The 15,737-nt window shown below is 42.1% G+C and overlaps 1 protein-coding gene across 2 annotated transcripts in view; it reads right to left on the minus strand.

The window, feature by feature from the left end:
• The window catches only part of TNFRSF19 (TNF receptor superfamily member 19), a 112,420-nt gene that overhangs the window by 46,193 nt on the left and 50,490 nt on the right, over positions 1-15,737 (minus strand). For both annotated transcript variants that reach the window (XM_066380997.1, XM_066380999.1), the window contains exon 5: positions 11,258-11,343. In XM_066380997.1, the coding sequence (XP_066237094.1) occupies positions 11,258-11,343 (86 nt within the window). The remainder of the gene's footprint in view (positions 1-11,257; positions 11,344-15,737) is intronic.

The raw sequence follows: 15,737 nt of genomic DNA on the forward strand, positions 1-15,737 counted from the left end.
GATGAGCCTGCGCTCAAGCTGGCGACCTCAGGGTCTCGAACCTGGGTCTTCTGTATCTCAGTCCGACGCTCTACCTACTGCGCCGCCGCCTGGTCAGGCTTCTCTTTATAACTGTATAAATATCAAGCAAAGATGTTGCTTGAATATTCAATTAATAAAATAGCTATGATTCATAATATAGACAACACGCTAATGAATGCTTAACATAATTTCTCTTGAGATAGTCAAAATAACAAATAAGTCAGTTAAAACATGTTATCTTTTAAAAATTAATTCCTGGCCCTGGCCGGTGGCTCAGTGGATAGAGCATCAACCTGGTGTATGAAGATCCTGGGTTCCATCCCCGGTCAAGGCACACTGGCACACAGAAGTAGTGACCATCTGCTTCTCCCTCTCCCTATCCCCCTTCTCTCTCTCTTCCCCTCTTGCAGCTTGTGTCTCAATTGGTTTGAGTATTGGCCCCAGGTGCTGTGGATAGCTTGGTTGGTACAAGCATCAGCCCCAGACAGGGGTTGCTGGGTGAATCTCGTTTGGGGCACATACAAGAGTCTGTCTAGCTCCCTTACTCTCACTTAAGAAAAAAAATTAATCCTGTTTGATATTTGACTTCAGGCATTCAATTTTTATTTTCTACTACCTTTTCCAAACTTTGAGTTATTTTACACTATTTTTTCTAGTAAAGATGACTCAACTACATTTCATTTGTAGTCTGAAATTTTTTCTCAATTTTAAAATTAATTTTAAATACTCTTCTTCCTAAGCTCTTCAGAGTTCACCAGGAGAGGCAGTACTGAGCTCAGCAAGTCTGTGCAGTCAGGTTGGCTTCAGTTCAAATTCTGTCTCCTCTTTCATGCACTGTAATTGCCTTCTGGTTGTGAAGCGAGGGCATTAGCAAGCCCACCACAGAGAAGTGTTTGCTATTTTAAACTCTCCTGGTAGTTCTCTCTTCCCTCCTCAAAATGGTGTTTCTCAAATTCAACCCCCCTCCTTAAGCAGTTGATGCAGAAAGTAGCCAGGCACTTATGTGTGCTTCAAGACAAAGGACCCTACAGACCACTGTTTTTCAACCACTGGTCTGTGGACCCTTCTGCCAGAAATTTTGCACTGGTCTGCAAAAGAGTTAGTCACCCTGATGTTGTGTGAAGATTTTAGAGCCAATAATCTTAGTCAAATTCGCTTATACTCAGGGTGATTTCTGCCTTAGCAATGCCTAAAATAATTCTATTTTCACCAGGCCTCAAGTGTAAAAAGGGTTGAAAACCACTGGCCACTGGTGATGGCTACGTATTCTGGTCTCCTCTAGAATGGAGGTCCACAGAGGACAATCCTGGCAAAGTGTGAGCCCTTACACACAAACCTGTGAGAATAAATGTTCTGTGTATGAAAAGGAGCGATCTCTAAACTTAAGCTGAGCATTTCCACTATAGGTTTGGCAGAAACGTTTAGATTGCTTTTCTCCGCATATATTTATTTTAAGCATATAATGGATACATACACCAATCACTGATCCATTTGTAAAAGTCCACAACTTAATGAAACAGGCCTGCTAGATGACATATTTTTAAAATAAACTGTACTTAATCTAATATTCATTTAATTTTGTGACGGGCTTTAACAAATCGCAACCTGTTTCTTCATGAGTAAATATTTAAACCAGCTCATTGACTTTAAATGTCTAAAAGAAACTGAAGATAAAGGCAGAGAAGTTAGATTTATAACTGACTAAGTAATAATCAACTGCTACTGTTCCTGGAGGGCTGATCAAAGCCTCCGGCCCGCAGCCTGCAGCCCAGGGGCTCCCGCCGCCCAGACAGTGGCAGGCCAGGGAGGGCTCCACGGAGCATCTCTCGACTCAGGGCACACGGAAACCTGACTCATTGGGCGGTTACGTTTTTCTTTTCTCCACTTGCGACAAAGTAAATGGCTTGCAAATATTTAGAAATTTTATACTGGGAGAAAAGAATGAATGTGGAGCACATGAGTTTAAGTAAACTCTTTTTAAGAATGTTTGATTTCTATAACTCTAATGAAACTAGGCCTAAGTAAAGATAAATATTTGAAATCACTAAATAATTATCCAAAGCAGTCACATTTATAGCACTTTTTTTTTTCTCTAAAGGGGGCCAAGACATTTAAACTGCCCAGTTATTTTTTCAACATCCTTGGAAAGTGAGGGCCTTGCTATAACAAGTTTCCAGCTAACAGTTGTTGAGCTCCCTAAGCAAATGAGTATAAAAAAATTGTGTTCAAATAAATTATAACAGTTTTCTGCTTTCTTAAAAAGACTACAGCAAATGTGCAATCTTATCCTCCCCCACTCCCTTTCCACATCCAGGATAATAATGAGAACTATCGCTGCTGTGCTGAGCAGTATTAGAAGACCTCAGGGGCTGGTCATCCGACTGTATGGGTCTGTTTGCTCTACACCAATTAGTTCCAATTAGAACAAAATTACAGTGTATTTGGAGTTCTTGTGGCTGTTTTTGCTGTTTCTGACTCCTCCCTGCTGGACTGCAGGCTGCCCTTTTGCTGCTTGCTGCATTCATTTCTCTGCCTCTGTTACCTTCTTCCAACTCTTCTCCACCCCTTCAGCAGGGCTGTTTAGTTTGGCAGAGCAAGGCTTACAATAAAAAACAAGTGGGTTCCACGGGAGGGCTATAAAAGGCATTCCTCTCAAGTAGCACTGCAGTGCCTCGATTCTGCGAAAAGACATGCTGCTGTTGTTTTGGGTTTCCTTTGACTATTACTATTTTAGATTTGTTTTTCAATAAAATAATGAAATGATATAATATTGACAAAAAAGAAAGGGTGATGTAAAGGACAAGCAGGGAGCTACAGAGAGCAGAAGGAAGAGCAATCGGACCCTAACCCAACAGATACGTTTGTGGAAACAAGGAATGTTTCAAATGTTAGCAGTCTGTCTGCCACAAGCGGTGGGCTGTTTTGTCGGTTTTGCCAAGCTCTCTTTGATGTCATTGTCCTACTCCCCACCCTGAAAGTCTATCAGGAAAGAGCCATATTGTTAAGACTTATTTTTATGAAGCTCCCTATCTCCACTGCTTTAACCATTTGTTCAGGACACACAATGGCACTCATCTTATCCCAAAACCAGCCCCAAGGAGGGCTCCTAAAACACAAGACATGGCAGTGACCCCCTTACACTTAAGAATCTTGGAGTAAGGACCACAGACTACTTGAAAAACTTCAGTAAACTGAACCCTTAATCAGTACATACTGGCTCTGTGGACTCATCCTGCAAAGACCTAGTAAGATCTCTAAAAGGCCTGACCAGGCAGTGGCACAGTGGATAGAGTGTCGGACTGGGATGCGGAGGACTCAGGTTCAAGACCCCGAGGTCACCAGCTTGAGTGTGGGCTTATCTGGTTTGAGCAAAAGCTCACCAGCGTGGTCGCTGGCTTGAGCAAGGGGTTACTCGGTCTGCTGTAGCCCCACGGTCAAGGCACATATGAGAAAGCAATCAATGAACAACTAAGGTGTCACAACGAGAAACTAATAATGATTGATGCTTCTCATCTCTCTCTGTTTCTGTCTATCCCTCTCTCTCTCTCTCTCTCTCTCTGTCTCTGTAAAAAAAAAAAAAGAAAAGAAAAGAAAAAAAAAGATCTCTGAAAAGCTAGACCACTAGATATCAGCAAACTCATCGGAAGAACTCTGCTGCAGAAACAAAAGAACCAGATACAAAAATCATTTAATTTCTCCAAAGCAAATGTACAATAGTTCTGGATTTCAGCATCTCTTCCATATCCCATTATACAGGTATTTACAGTGATCAGGTTCAGTAAGTGTTCAAGCACCCCATGACGCAAAGATGTTTGCTCGGGAGAACACCAGGCACTGGTTTCTTAACATCAGGCATCTACTGGCAAAATCATTTCATTAAAGCTTAAGTCACCTTGTGATTCACCTTCCCTCCTCATCCTTCTCCCCTGTTCCCTTCCCCTCCTTTTCTGAAGAAAACTGGAGAATTCATATTGGTATTGATTTCAAACACTTCCAATTTACTTTTTTAAATTTGTTTTTGTTTTCTTTAAAAGAGGCATTTACCAGGTACCCTTACTTAAAATGATTTAACACTGCATGTCAAGAGACAAAAATAATGCCACCTCTGGATCCATAAACACACTGTGAGTGTCAATTTGTTAGTGTAAATATGGAAAGATGTCTATAGAGAGACGTGAACAGCAGCAGTTGGGGAACACGCAGCCTAAAACCCCTGTCGTCCAAACACCTATACGGTACTTTACTCAATAAACACATCAGAGTAATGCTCAGAATAGTATGTGAACAAAAATTTACATCTAAAAATTTATATCTCAAGAGGGAAAATGATACAAAATAATATGGACAGCATAATTATATTTATTTTTTAAAAATCAGTGGTACAGATAGAAAAAAGACAAATAAAACATCAAAAGGCTGTATCTTGCCTGACCAAGTGGTGGCGCAGTGGGTAGAGCGTCGAACTGGGATGCAGAAGGACACAGGTTCGAGACTCCGAGGTCGCCAGCTTGAGCGTGGGCTCATCTGGCTTGAGCAAAAAAAAACAAAAAAAAAAAAAAAAAAAAACTCACCAGCTTCGCTGGCTCAAGCAAGGGGTTACTCAGTCTGCTGAAGGCCCGCGGTCAAGGCACATATGAGAAAGCAATCAATGAACAACTAAGATGTCGCAACGAAAAACTGATGATTGATGCTTCTCATCTCTCTCCATTCCTGTCTGTCCCTATCTATCCCTCTCTCTGACTCTCTCTCTGTCCTTGTAAAAAAAAAAAAAAAAAAGGCTGTATCTTGTTTTGTGTGCTCTGATGTTGGAAATGTTTTGTTTACGATGTTCCCACTTCTTTTTTCTATTTAACTTTTTACATTACCTTGAATAAACAAATATTTCTCTTAAAAGTTTATTTTGAAATTACTTTGATTCACTATTTAGAAATTTTAATTTTCCTTTGGAAAAAATCCTTTTTTAATAATGTGATTACTTCCTGGTACCGGGCCCTGCTGTGCTCCGAGGTCCAAGCGGCTAAGATTCCTCAGCAGTTCCAGGTCAGCAGAGCTGCCTCTCTCCCCCACACAGGGACTAATCTGATCGCTTATCTCTTCGCAATCACATGACTTGTTTTACAAAGCCCCCAAGAACAAAGCAAACATCTAGGTTAAATACACTTAAATAAAACTGGACTTGGCTAAAAACTGCTCTAAATTTTTTCCAAACCATTTGGTCCAACTTTGTTCCACAGTAAGTAAATACTGCTAAAAGAAATAAGACAAAACCTTCGTTTCTGATCAGGCCCAGGGCAGAATGTCGCTCTTCTAAAATCTCTTGTGTGTTTTTGTCTATTTTTCCTTAATGCCCTAAATGGGTGCATGCTATTAGGAAGTGAGAGCACAAAGAGGCTCAGAGCCTAAAGCAGGGATCTCTCTGGAAATGTCCCTTCTATTCACCTGTGATTCACGGTGAGTCCACTAACCAACACTGGGCTCCACACCCAAACAGTCAAGGTCACAAATTAGTGCTCCTAGTAACTGACAAAGAAGTTATGGATGGACTAATCAATTTATGTGCACATACTCATTATTATGTGGAGGGGCGCAGGGCTTAAAGCCATGCTGATTGGGCATGGGGAATGAGGCCTTGGGTCATGGGACAGAGGAAACCGAGATCGGCCCAAAGAGGGCTTCTTCGGCCTGGTAGTCCAGCCATTCGAGGAACCTAACAATCTACTGGTGCCCCTTTCTAGGTGTCTTCCATTGCTCCCCCACCACTGGAGGTGAAGGATCAGCAAAACGAACATCAGAGCCAGCTGTGTCATGAGATCCTCCCTATATGGGACTACTCCCACCTGCCATCCCCTCCACAGAGCACACCTGGCCAAGGGTGCGGGGCGAACGCAGCCATTATTTGGAAGAGGGCAGGCCGGCAGGCAGAGTGGTCACTGAGTTCACTCTGCGGCAGGTATGCTTCTGGATACTGTCTCATTTCATTCTAATATCTACCAACATGGCATGATTATCTCCATTTTCCAAGGAGTGAACAGAAGTTCAAAGTGGTGAAATGATTTTACCAAGGTTACACCATCAGTACAAGGCAGAGCCTAGATGTGAATCCAAAACTTCTAGCAACAGGACTCCTACTGTGTTCAGCTGCACCCTACTGCCTCTGAGAGAAGCCAAATTTTTGAGGGCTGTGTCAATATAAAAAATCATGAGGAATAGAAACTTATTTCTTGTTTTTGAAATCATTTTACAAACAATACAGGTATGTCCTACAGGAAAGAAACCTATTTAGACACTTTATTACACATTTACGATGTAGAGAATCTGTTACATAATGGCTAAAGTTTCCTCAATCTCCCATTGCCCCACTTCCTGTATAGTGGGGCCGTTAAACACACAGTTCTAGCTCAGTGGTCGTCTTTGTACCACTGCCTCTGCTGAATACCAAAGCCCTGGGCAGTGGGCTCTCTCTCAACACAACAGGTCCCCCAAATACGAAGAGATAAGCTCTCAATATCCAAGAAGCATTGCAGGGGAGAAGGAGCAAGGAAGGGGCCCACAGACTGGAGACCCTGCTCATCACCAGACACTGTGCCAGCGACTGACATATACTGACTAGTCGGGACTTACAACAACCTACGTAGGTAGGTGTCACCCCATTTTACGGAGACCAGTCCAAGCCTAATGAAGTCAGGACGTCACTTGGCCAAAGCGACACCTGCAGGGGGTCCACGTGGGACCTGGAGTGGCTCCTGGAAGGCTGGCATACAGATGCGAAGTTCTCAACCTCGTGTTTTCTGTTAAGTTGTTACTTTGGTTTGCTTTAGGTATTATAGAAATATTTTTTAAACTATTATATTAATTTTAAATTATTCTTGTGTTAACAGACAGTAATCCTTTTTAAAAACTTGTTTGTAACTTGCTCTATGCTGCATATTTAGGGTGCAACTTATATGTCTTGGGGCCACTTCAGAGGTGGCCTGAGTCATCCGCACAGTAGAAGCCCCTTTGGACAGCATATGAGAAGTAAACAATGTGTCACCAGGACCACAGACTTCACACCAGGAAACCTACTGTGTTCTCTAATCCACTTGCCTCCCCTCTCTGTAATGAGGACTTTAAGCACCTGTGCTCTCCCAGCCTCTGCGGTCCTTGTCCCCTGCGTTACTTGGTGGAACACAGTGCCTCACCTCCTCTGTCACACACACAGAAGCAGTGTACAGAAACCCCCAACCCCCTCGCTGAGTGACAAGCCCATGCTCATCAGCCCCGCCCCTCCTCCCGAGGCCACGGCCAGGATCTCTCCCTCCTCCTTGCAGAAGGTCCACCAAGCACCCTCCTCCCGAGGCCACGGCCAGGATCTCTCCCTCCTCCTTGCAGAAGGTCCACCAAGCACCCTCCTCCCGAGGCCACGGCCAGGATCTCTCCCTCCTCCTTGCAGAAGGTCTGCCAAGCACCCTCCTCCCGAGGTCACGGCCAGGATCTGTCCCCCCTCCTCGCAGAAGGTCCGCCAAGCACCCTCCTTCTGAGGTCACGGCCAGGATCTGTCCCCCCTCCTCGCAGAAGGTCCGCCAAGCACCCTCCTCCCGAGGTCACGGCCAGGATCTCTCCCTCCTCCTCACAGAAGGTCCGCCAAGCACCCTCCTCCCGAGGTCACGGCCAGGATCTGTCCCCCCTCCTCGCAGAAGGTCCGCCAAGCACCCTCCTTCTGAGGTCACGGCCAGGATCTGTCCCCCCTCCTCGCAGAAGGTCCGCCAAGCACCCTCCTCCCGAGGTCACGGCCAGGATCTGTCCCCCCTCCTCGCAGAAGGTCCGCCAAGCACCTGAGCTTCGGGATCCTTCTCCATCACGCCCTCTGTGCCTGATTACGTTTTGATTCTCTCAACATGAAAACATGCAGATGTGTCTGCACCTAAAAAATGAAATAAAATAAAACCCTTCCTTTGCCTGCAGGCTGCACAGGCAAACATCTGCAGAGTCATCTATAAGGTCTCCATTCTTCCCTTACATTAAATTTCTAGTTTCATTTTAATAGGGTTTCCATTTCCATTACTCACTAAAATGGTTCTAGTCAATGTCATCCAAGACCTCCAGGGTGAAAAGGACATTTCCAGTGTCAACTGACTCAACCTGCACACAGCTTACAGTGCTGCTAGCCACTATACTTCCCTGGTCCCCCCAGACTTCTCTGGACCCTGTGTTTAGTATCCCTTTCAGGCTCATCTTCCTAGCCGATCCTTTCCACCACAGCTCAAAGCCTTCCCTCTTGCTCCTACATCATTACCCATGATTCACCCTCAGAGCCCTATGGATCCTTCCAGACACGAGTCTAAGCAGTCCCAGTTTCACCTCTACATGTATTGTATTTGAACACTGTCTAACTTGGAGTAGAGGTTTGACAATTCCGCCACTATACTGTGTCCGCCATGAAGAGAAGGACTGGGGTCTGTCTGTCCTCCGCTGTGTGCAAAACACTCAGATGTTTGTTTGACAGGTAAAAAGAAAAGGGCCTGCCCCACAGGACATGGTATTTAACTAGGCCAATCAGACTCCCCGCCTCCGGAGCTTGAATAGGGAAGCGGTGAAGGAGGTGACCAAAGCAGTTCAGTGAAAGTATGAGGGAGAACCAGGGGCCAAAAACAAAGGCCTACAGGCTGAGCAAGCAGCTGTGTGGCTGACACAGGGCCCCGGGCAGGGCTCAGAGCCTCTGGCTACAGCAGGGCCATGGCCCCAGACTCCCGTTGCCTGGAGTCTCAGGCAAGGGCTACCCCTGGGTTCCAGGAAGTTCCTGCCTCTGTCAACACGCCTGCATCCTTGAAACAAACCCCATTACTTGAGGTAGCTTGAGGAGCGTCACTTTCTTACAGCTAAGAGTCAATAATGCAGGAGCTCAAGGGAGAAATACCACGGAAAAAAAGATAAAGTGGGTTTTTTTGTGAATACATTGAAAAGCCCAAAGTATGAGAAATGAAAATATAAGGTGCCTTACATAATTTCCCCCAAAAGGTCAAAGCTCTTTTTTGAGATTAGTTGCGTTCTGAAATGATTCCCAAGAGCTGTGCCAAAGGCTGCAAGCTTTCCTTCACAGAGATAAGGATTAACACTCGCAGAAGACCAACAGGCTTGTTTCACAGTGCAGACGGGCACTAGCTGAGCACATTACATTTCCAACTGAAAAATAATTCATTTTCCTTTTCTTTCTAATAAGTTTCATCTATGGAGATATATATATATATATATATATATATATATATATATATATATATACACACACACACACACACACACACACACACATACATATACATATAAGTTAAACTAATTCTCTTTTCAAATTATAACTTAATTAGGACTTTACGAGACATTAAAACTTAAATGTGAAATCTATGTTTAAAGGCTAATTTATGATGTCCAAACTTTGCCAGATCTCCAAAGGCAAAAAATTCCAATGCCTCAGACTTAGGACTAGATGATTAAACAGAAGAATTTTAACCCAGTACGTTCCAACTCTAAATTGGGCAATGTCAATTTCTTTACTAAATCTTTTAATTGTAGTTTTGGGGGTAATCTTTGCCTTCTGGACAAAACAATGGCTGTGCTGACCCATGGGCAAGACCAGGCTGCAGCCCCATCTGAGCTGGCAAGAGAACATGTCACTTTATGGATTGTGTAGCACAAGGAGGCTCTTTGAGGGTCTTCTCTATGTTAGATTTTTATAGTTTTCATTAAATTATGAATATTAAAGCAAACACTATAAGAAGAAGTCAACAAGTGGTAGATTACATCAGCGAACAGATGACAGGTTAGATCGTTTGGTTTTTCTTAGGGAGACAGCAGAGTATGGTGGAAAGAGTACCCCACTTGGACCTGGACAGACTTCTGTTTGGATCTTGACTCTGCCAAATACCAGCAACAATGAACCGTTAGTAACCTCTCTGGACCTGCGGTCCTCCTTAACAAATGTAGGCTGATGATGTGGTATTGAGAAAATTAAGTAAAACCAATTGTTTCCCCATGGTGACTAATACATAACAGGCATTCAATATCACATTTGTTAGCTGCAATAAATTATTTGCTGAATGTATGGATAGTATAAAAATGAGGATCAAAATACAGTTCTATAAAAGTTAGAGTCTTCTTTCTTTTTCTTTTCTAACACTTCAAATGAAGAATAAAAAGTAATGCATTTTGGTAAAGGATGTACAATAATATGGACTTCAATATTCAATGATGCTCTGGGAGAGACTACTACTATGTGACCTTATCAAATAATGCTGTAATTTTCAATTAGTTATGCATTGAAAATTATATCAAAACAACCCTGAAATGTAACCACTGATGTTACCAATGCTCCCCGGGAAGGCATGAGCAACCTATGCTTGGGATGTAAGCCCCCCGCCCCCTCTGCCTGGAGCTGCTATCTCTTGTGTGCAGTGAAGCACAGTGCACTAAAGCCCTGCTCAGCAAAGACAAGCACAACAAGCAGGGCACATGAGGGGGCCACCTGCTGAGCTCTTCCCTGGCCCAACACCTGTGGGTTTCCATTGGCCATATTTGTACTTAGGATTCCCATTCAAAATCAGTGCAGGTTCATAAACTTGCAACAAACATCTTTTGTATCTAAGGGAAAGTATGGTAAAAAAGATGAACTAATATTAATAGAAACAGAAAAGGGCACAATTTTCTCATTTACAGTTATATTCCCAGTACACAATGGGTTTCTCTTTTTATTTGTTAAATGATAAAAATAAAGGAATGAATGGAGTGAACTAAGATTCGATTTAACACTACATTAATTAGGGCAAACGACTCATGGAGAAAAATTGTCTCTGGAATGGCAGAAAAGACACCATGTGACAGTGTCTGGGGACGAAAATGGGAAAACATAGGAATTCATGGGGCCATGGCATGAAGATTTTATGCATTAGGATTTGGACCACCTGGTTAACTGGAGTTGCCTGAGATATGTGTTCAAATGGAATACAGCAGTCACAAAATGTCCCTACTTCATTTTGAGATTCAAGTCAATGGGCACAGTTTGCTAACTGAGGCCCACAACAGAAGGGCTTTATGTCCTGCTGGAAGCTTGATGAAAGAGTGCACACTATAAGCCCCACAGTAGAGGAGTAGAGGGAGATTTTGCTTCATTTGCCAACTGAACAAAGGTTTTTTTGTGTTGTTGTTGTTTTAAAACAAAAAGGCAGAGAGCCTACTGCTACATAGTATTTGTATGGAGCTCACTCACAGTGCGGTTCATAGGGAGGAGGGGGGTCTCCACAAGGTACACACTCCATGTCTTGAAAACCAACAAGTTTTGTCTTCCTATAAAATCTAGAAGAAAAAGGAAAATAATCCTTGTTAGTTCTTTTATCTAAGCTCACAGCTGCAGTGAGCACAGTATATAAATTACTGGCAGACTCCGTTATCAATGCTATTGTTTAAAAAAAAAAGGTTTCTCAAAGCCTTAAATACAGTATACCTTAGACAGACACCCTTAGAAACCCCTCTGAGCATGCAGTGAATACTTAAGGTTCCAATTCCACTAAGCATGACTTGGCAGATTTTACTCAGCCTTACTTTTTCTATATTGGGGGGGGGGGGCTGGTGAGGGAATGAGAACTCAGTTTAAATGATAAAATGCCTTATAAATAAAGTGCTAGTTTTTAACATTTGAAATTCAGAAACCAAAAAAGTCAAACAAATCATAAAAGCAATGGAAAAATGTAGGGAGATGCTTACAGAATTTTGATACAGGGATATCTTATAGACATGACAAGACACAGAAGCCAGAATGGAAAAGATTAGCAGTTTTGAAAACAACACACCTTGAGAACATTATACTGAGTGAAATAAGTAAATCATAAAAAGTCAAGAACTGCATGATTCTACACATAGGTGGGATATAAACCTGAGACCCATAGGCCCTGGTCAGTTGGCTCACTGGCAGAGCACTGGCCAGGCGTGTGGAAGTCCCGAGTTCGATTCCGGGCCAGGGCACACAGAAGAAGCACCCATCTGTTTCTCCACCCCTCATCTTCTCCTTTCTCTCTCTCTTCCCCTCCCGCAGCCAGGGTTCCATGGGAGCAAAGTTGGCCCAGGTGCTGAGGATGGCTCCATGGCCTCCACCTCAGGCACTAGAATGGCTTCAGTTGCAATGGACAATGCCCCAGATGGGAAAAGCATTGCCCCTATGGGCATTCCGGGTGGATCCCAGTCATGTGCATGCAGGAGTTTTCTGCCTCCCTGCTTCTCACTTCAGAAAAATACAAAAATAAATAAAACTGAGACCCATAGACATAGGTAAAAGTGAAGTGGTTACCAGGCGGAGTAGAGGAGGGAACGGTGTAAAGAGGGACAAATACACATGACAAAAAATGATTTGACTTTGGGTGATGGGTATACAACATAATCAACAGTTCGAATGCTATAAAAAGGTTTACCTAAAACCTATGTACTCTTTTTTTTAAGATTTTATTTATTTATTTTAGAGAGGAGAGAGAAAGGGGGGGGGGGAGGAGCAGGAAGCATCAACTCCCATATGTGCCTTGACCAGGCAAGCCCAGGGTTTCAAACTGGTGACCTCAGTGTTCCAGGTCGACACTTTATCCACTGTGCCACCACAGGTCAGGCGAAACCTATGTACTCTTATTGATCAAAGTCACTCTGTTAAAGTTAATTTTCTAAATAATATTTTTAAAAAAAGAAAACAACACACACCCAATATTAAAGATAACTGAAAAACAAAAACAAAGCATCATCAACCTAGTTGGCAAAAATAAATAAATGAAAATTAAAAATAATAGTTCTGATCACAGCATTTTCTATAACAAGTCTATAACATTACACTTAAAAATCATTATGGCAAAAGGAAAATACAGGCAAAGAACATTAATTCCCAAGAGAATAACATTTCATAATTTTACTTTTCGTAATTAAAACTCAAAAGGATGCCATTTTTTCTTTAACATTAAAATGTTTACCCTCATCACTAATCAAGTAAATATAAATTGCAATGAAAATACACCATTTTTACTGAGAAAACTGCAAAAGTATAAGGACAGGCAGATAGGCACATGTGTATGCTGCCTGTGGGGATATAATGCCCACTTGCAGGAGGGCAATTTAGTAATATGTCATCAGAACTTAATAAAATAGTTCAGTTATCTTAATAATTATCCTTTATCCAATAATTTCATTTAAAAATGTATTGTAAAGAAATAATCAAGTTGGGGTAAAAACATAAATAGAACATAGGAAAAAAGCTTAATGACACTGAATTTGACAATAGCTTATTGGATATGACACCAAAAAGGGATCAAAAGGTATACACGAAACAAGCAGGAAAAACAAAAATAGACAAGTTGAACTACATCAAACTTAAACTTATGCATTAAAGAACACGATCAATGTATACTGATTCCCACACTCGTCGAGTAAATATGTACGGCTTTTCACGTCAGTCATATCTTAATAAAGTGGTTAAAAAAAGTCAAACCAAAAAGTTTTAAATTATTACAAACTAAGTAACAGAATTATTGAAATAGAATTTATAAACCACAGAATGCATCCATTTCAAGTATACCATTAAATGGTCTTAATATATTCACAGATTTGTGTAGCCATCAGTATAATTAATTTGAGAACATTTTTAACATCCCACAAAAGAAACTCTGTATCTATATCCCCTCATCACCATTTTCCTGACCCCCACCCCAGCTCTAGACAACCACTAGCTTAAAATAATTTCTCTCTTTATAAATTTACCTATTCTGGATATTCATGCAATGGTACATACAATAGGTGGTTTCTTGTGAGTGACTTCTTTCATTGAACATAATGTTTTCTAGGTTTGTCCATTTTGTAGCATGAATTAGTAATTGATTCCTTTTTATTGCTGAATAAAATTCCAATGTTTGCATACCTTCCATTTTGCTTATCCATTCACCAGTAGAAAAAAACTGAGGTTGTTTCCCCTTTTGACTACTATATATAATGCTGCTATGAACATTTGTGGACAGGTTTTCTTGTGGATGTTTTCAATGATCTTGGTTATATAATTAAAAGCAAAAGTGCTGGGGCACACGATTACAATGTTTCACTTGTCCAGGAACTGCCAGACTTTTGCAAGTGGCAGCATCATTTTACATTTCCTCCAAGAGTGTATATTCCATTTTCTCTGCATCTTCACCAATACCTGTTACTGTCTTTTTAGTAATAGCCACCATAGTGGGTCTGAAGTATGCAGTTTTAATTTGCATTTTCCTGATGGCTAATAACATTGAGTATTTTTTCCCTGTGCTCATTATTGACCATTTGTATATCTTCTTTGGAGAAATGTCTAATCAAATCCTTTGCCCATGTTTTAATTGGGTTGTTTGACTTTTTATTATTGAGTTGTAAAAGTTCTTTATATATTCTAAATAAGATAATCCCTTATTACATACATATATATATGTATAATTTACAAATAATTTCTCTAATTCTGTGGTTGTCTTTTTATTTTCTTTCTTTTTTTTTTTCAAGTGAGGGGAGAAGCGGTAGTGAGACAGACTCCTGCATGCGCCCCAGTGAGGATCCACCCTACAGTCCCTGCCTGGGGCCGATGCTCAAATCAAGCGAGCTCTCCTCAGCACACAGGGCCACACTCAAACCAATCGAGCCACTGGCTGCAGGAGGGGAAGAAGGAGAGAAGGGGGAAGATGGGGGAGAGAAGCCAACGATCACTTCTCCTGTGTGCCCTGACCAGAAATAGAACCTGGGACATCCACATGCCAGGTTGACACTCTATCCACTGAGCAAACCTGCCAGGGCTCCTTTTCTTAACGGTATCCTTTGAAGCACAAACAATTTTAATTTTGAGTAAGTTTAGTAAAGCTATTTTTTATTTGATTGCTTACACTTTTGGTGTTAAACTACTACTTTCTGCACTGTTTTTGGTGTTGAGTTGTTGCCTAAGGCCATCCTCGACCCACAGGCTATTTCCTACCCAGCTTCTGCCTTTCCAGTCCAGAGCTTCCTCTCCCCCTCTGGCCTCAACAAGAGCCCCAGAACTATCACTGTGATATTTGCTCAAAAGCACCCTGATCTTGGGGCGTGTTCTGGCCAAGTCCAGTGAGAGTCAGTGACCTGGAACACAGATGGTGGCCTGGATGTGGCTCCAAGCTCCACCACGTAGTGGCTAAGTGAACTTGCCTGAATAACCTCCAACCTCAATAAGTCTCACTTTCTTATTTTTAAGACACTATGAACATAACTCATGTAAAAGTACTTAGCCAAGTGCCTAGCACATTATAAATCATAAATGTTTGCTGCTCCTGAAATGCTGCTTGGTTTTTTGTTTTGTCTTGTTTTGTTTTAATCTCTTCAGCAAGACCTGCTTTCCACAGCTCTAGGAATTCTGGGTTCTCCCTCTTCCATCTGTCTTTGGCTGCTAACAGGCTGCACTCTACACCCATGACAGTATTCTGATATTCCGCTTTGCCTCTCTTTCTTTCAACCTTGGGCAGTAACGCAGCTCATTCCCTAACAAATCAGCGCCCATGCCTCACTGAGACCCACTCTGCAGACAGAGTCTGTCCCTAGCTGCACGCTCTATTGGGCATAGCTATCCAAATCTTACTCAGGAACACTCAAAACTTTAAAATTACTCTTCCTGGGCTCTGTCTCTCCACCTGGCCCAGGTATAGTCCCCTTTCCTTCCATGACCTGGGTTCCTTTTCAACGCA

Source organism: Saccopteryx leptura, chromosome 4, assembly GCF_036850995.1.
Source record: "Saccopteryx leptura isolate mSacLep1 chromosome 4, mSacLep1_pri_phased_curated, whole genome shotgun sequence".
In the NCBI taxonomy this organism is placed as follows: Eukaryota; Metazoa; Chordata; class Mammalia; order Chiroptera; family Emballonuridae; genus Saccopteryx; species Saccopteryx leptura.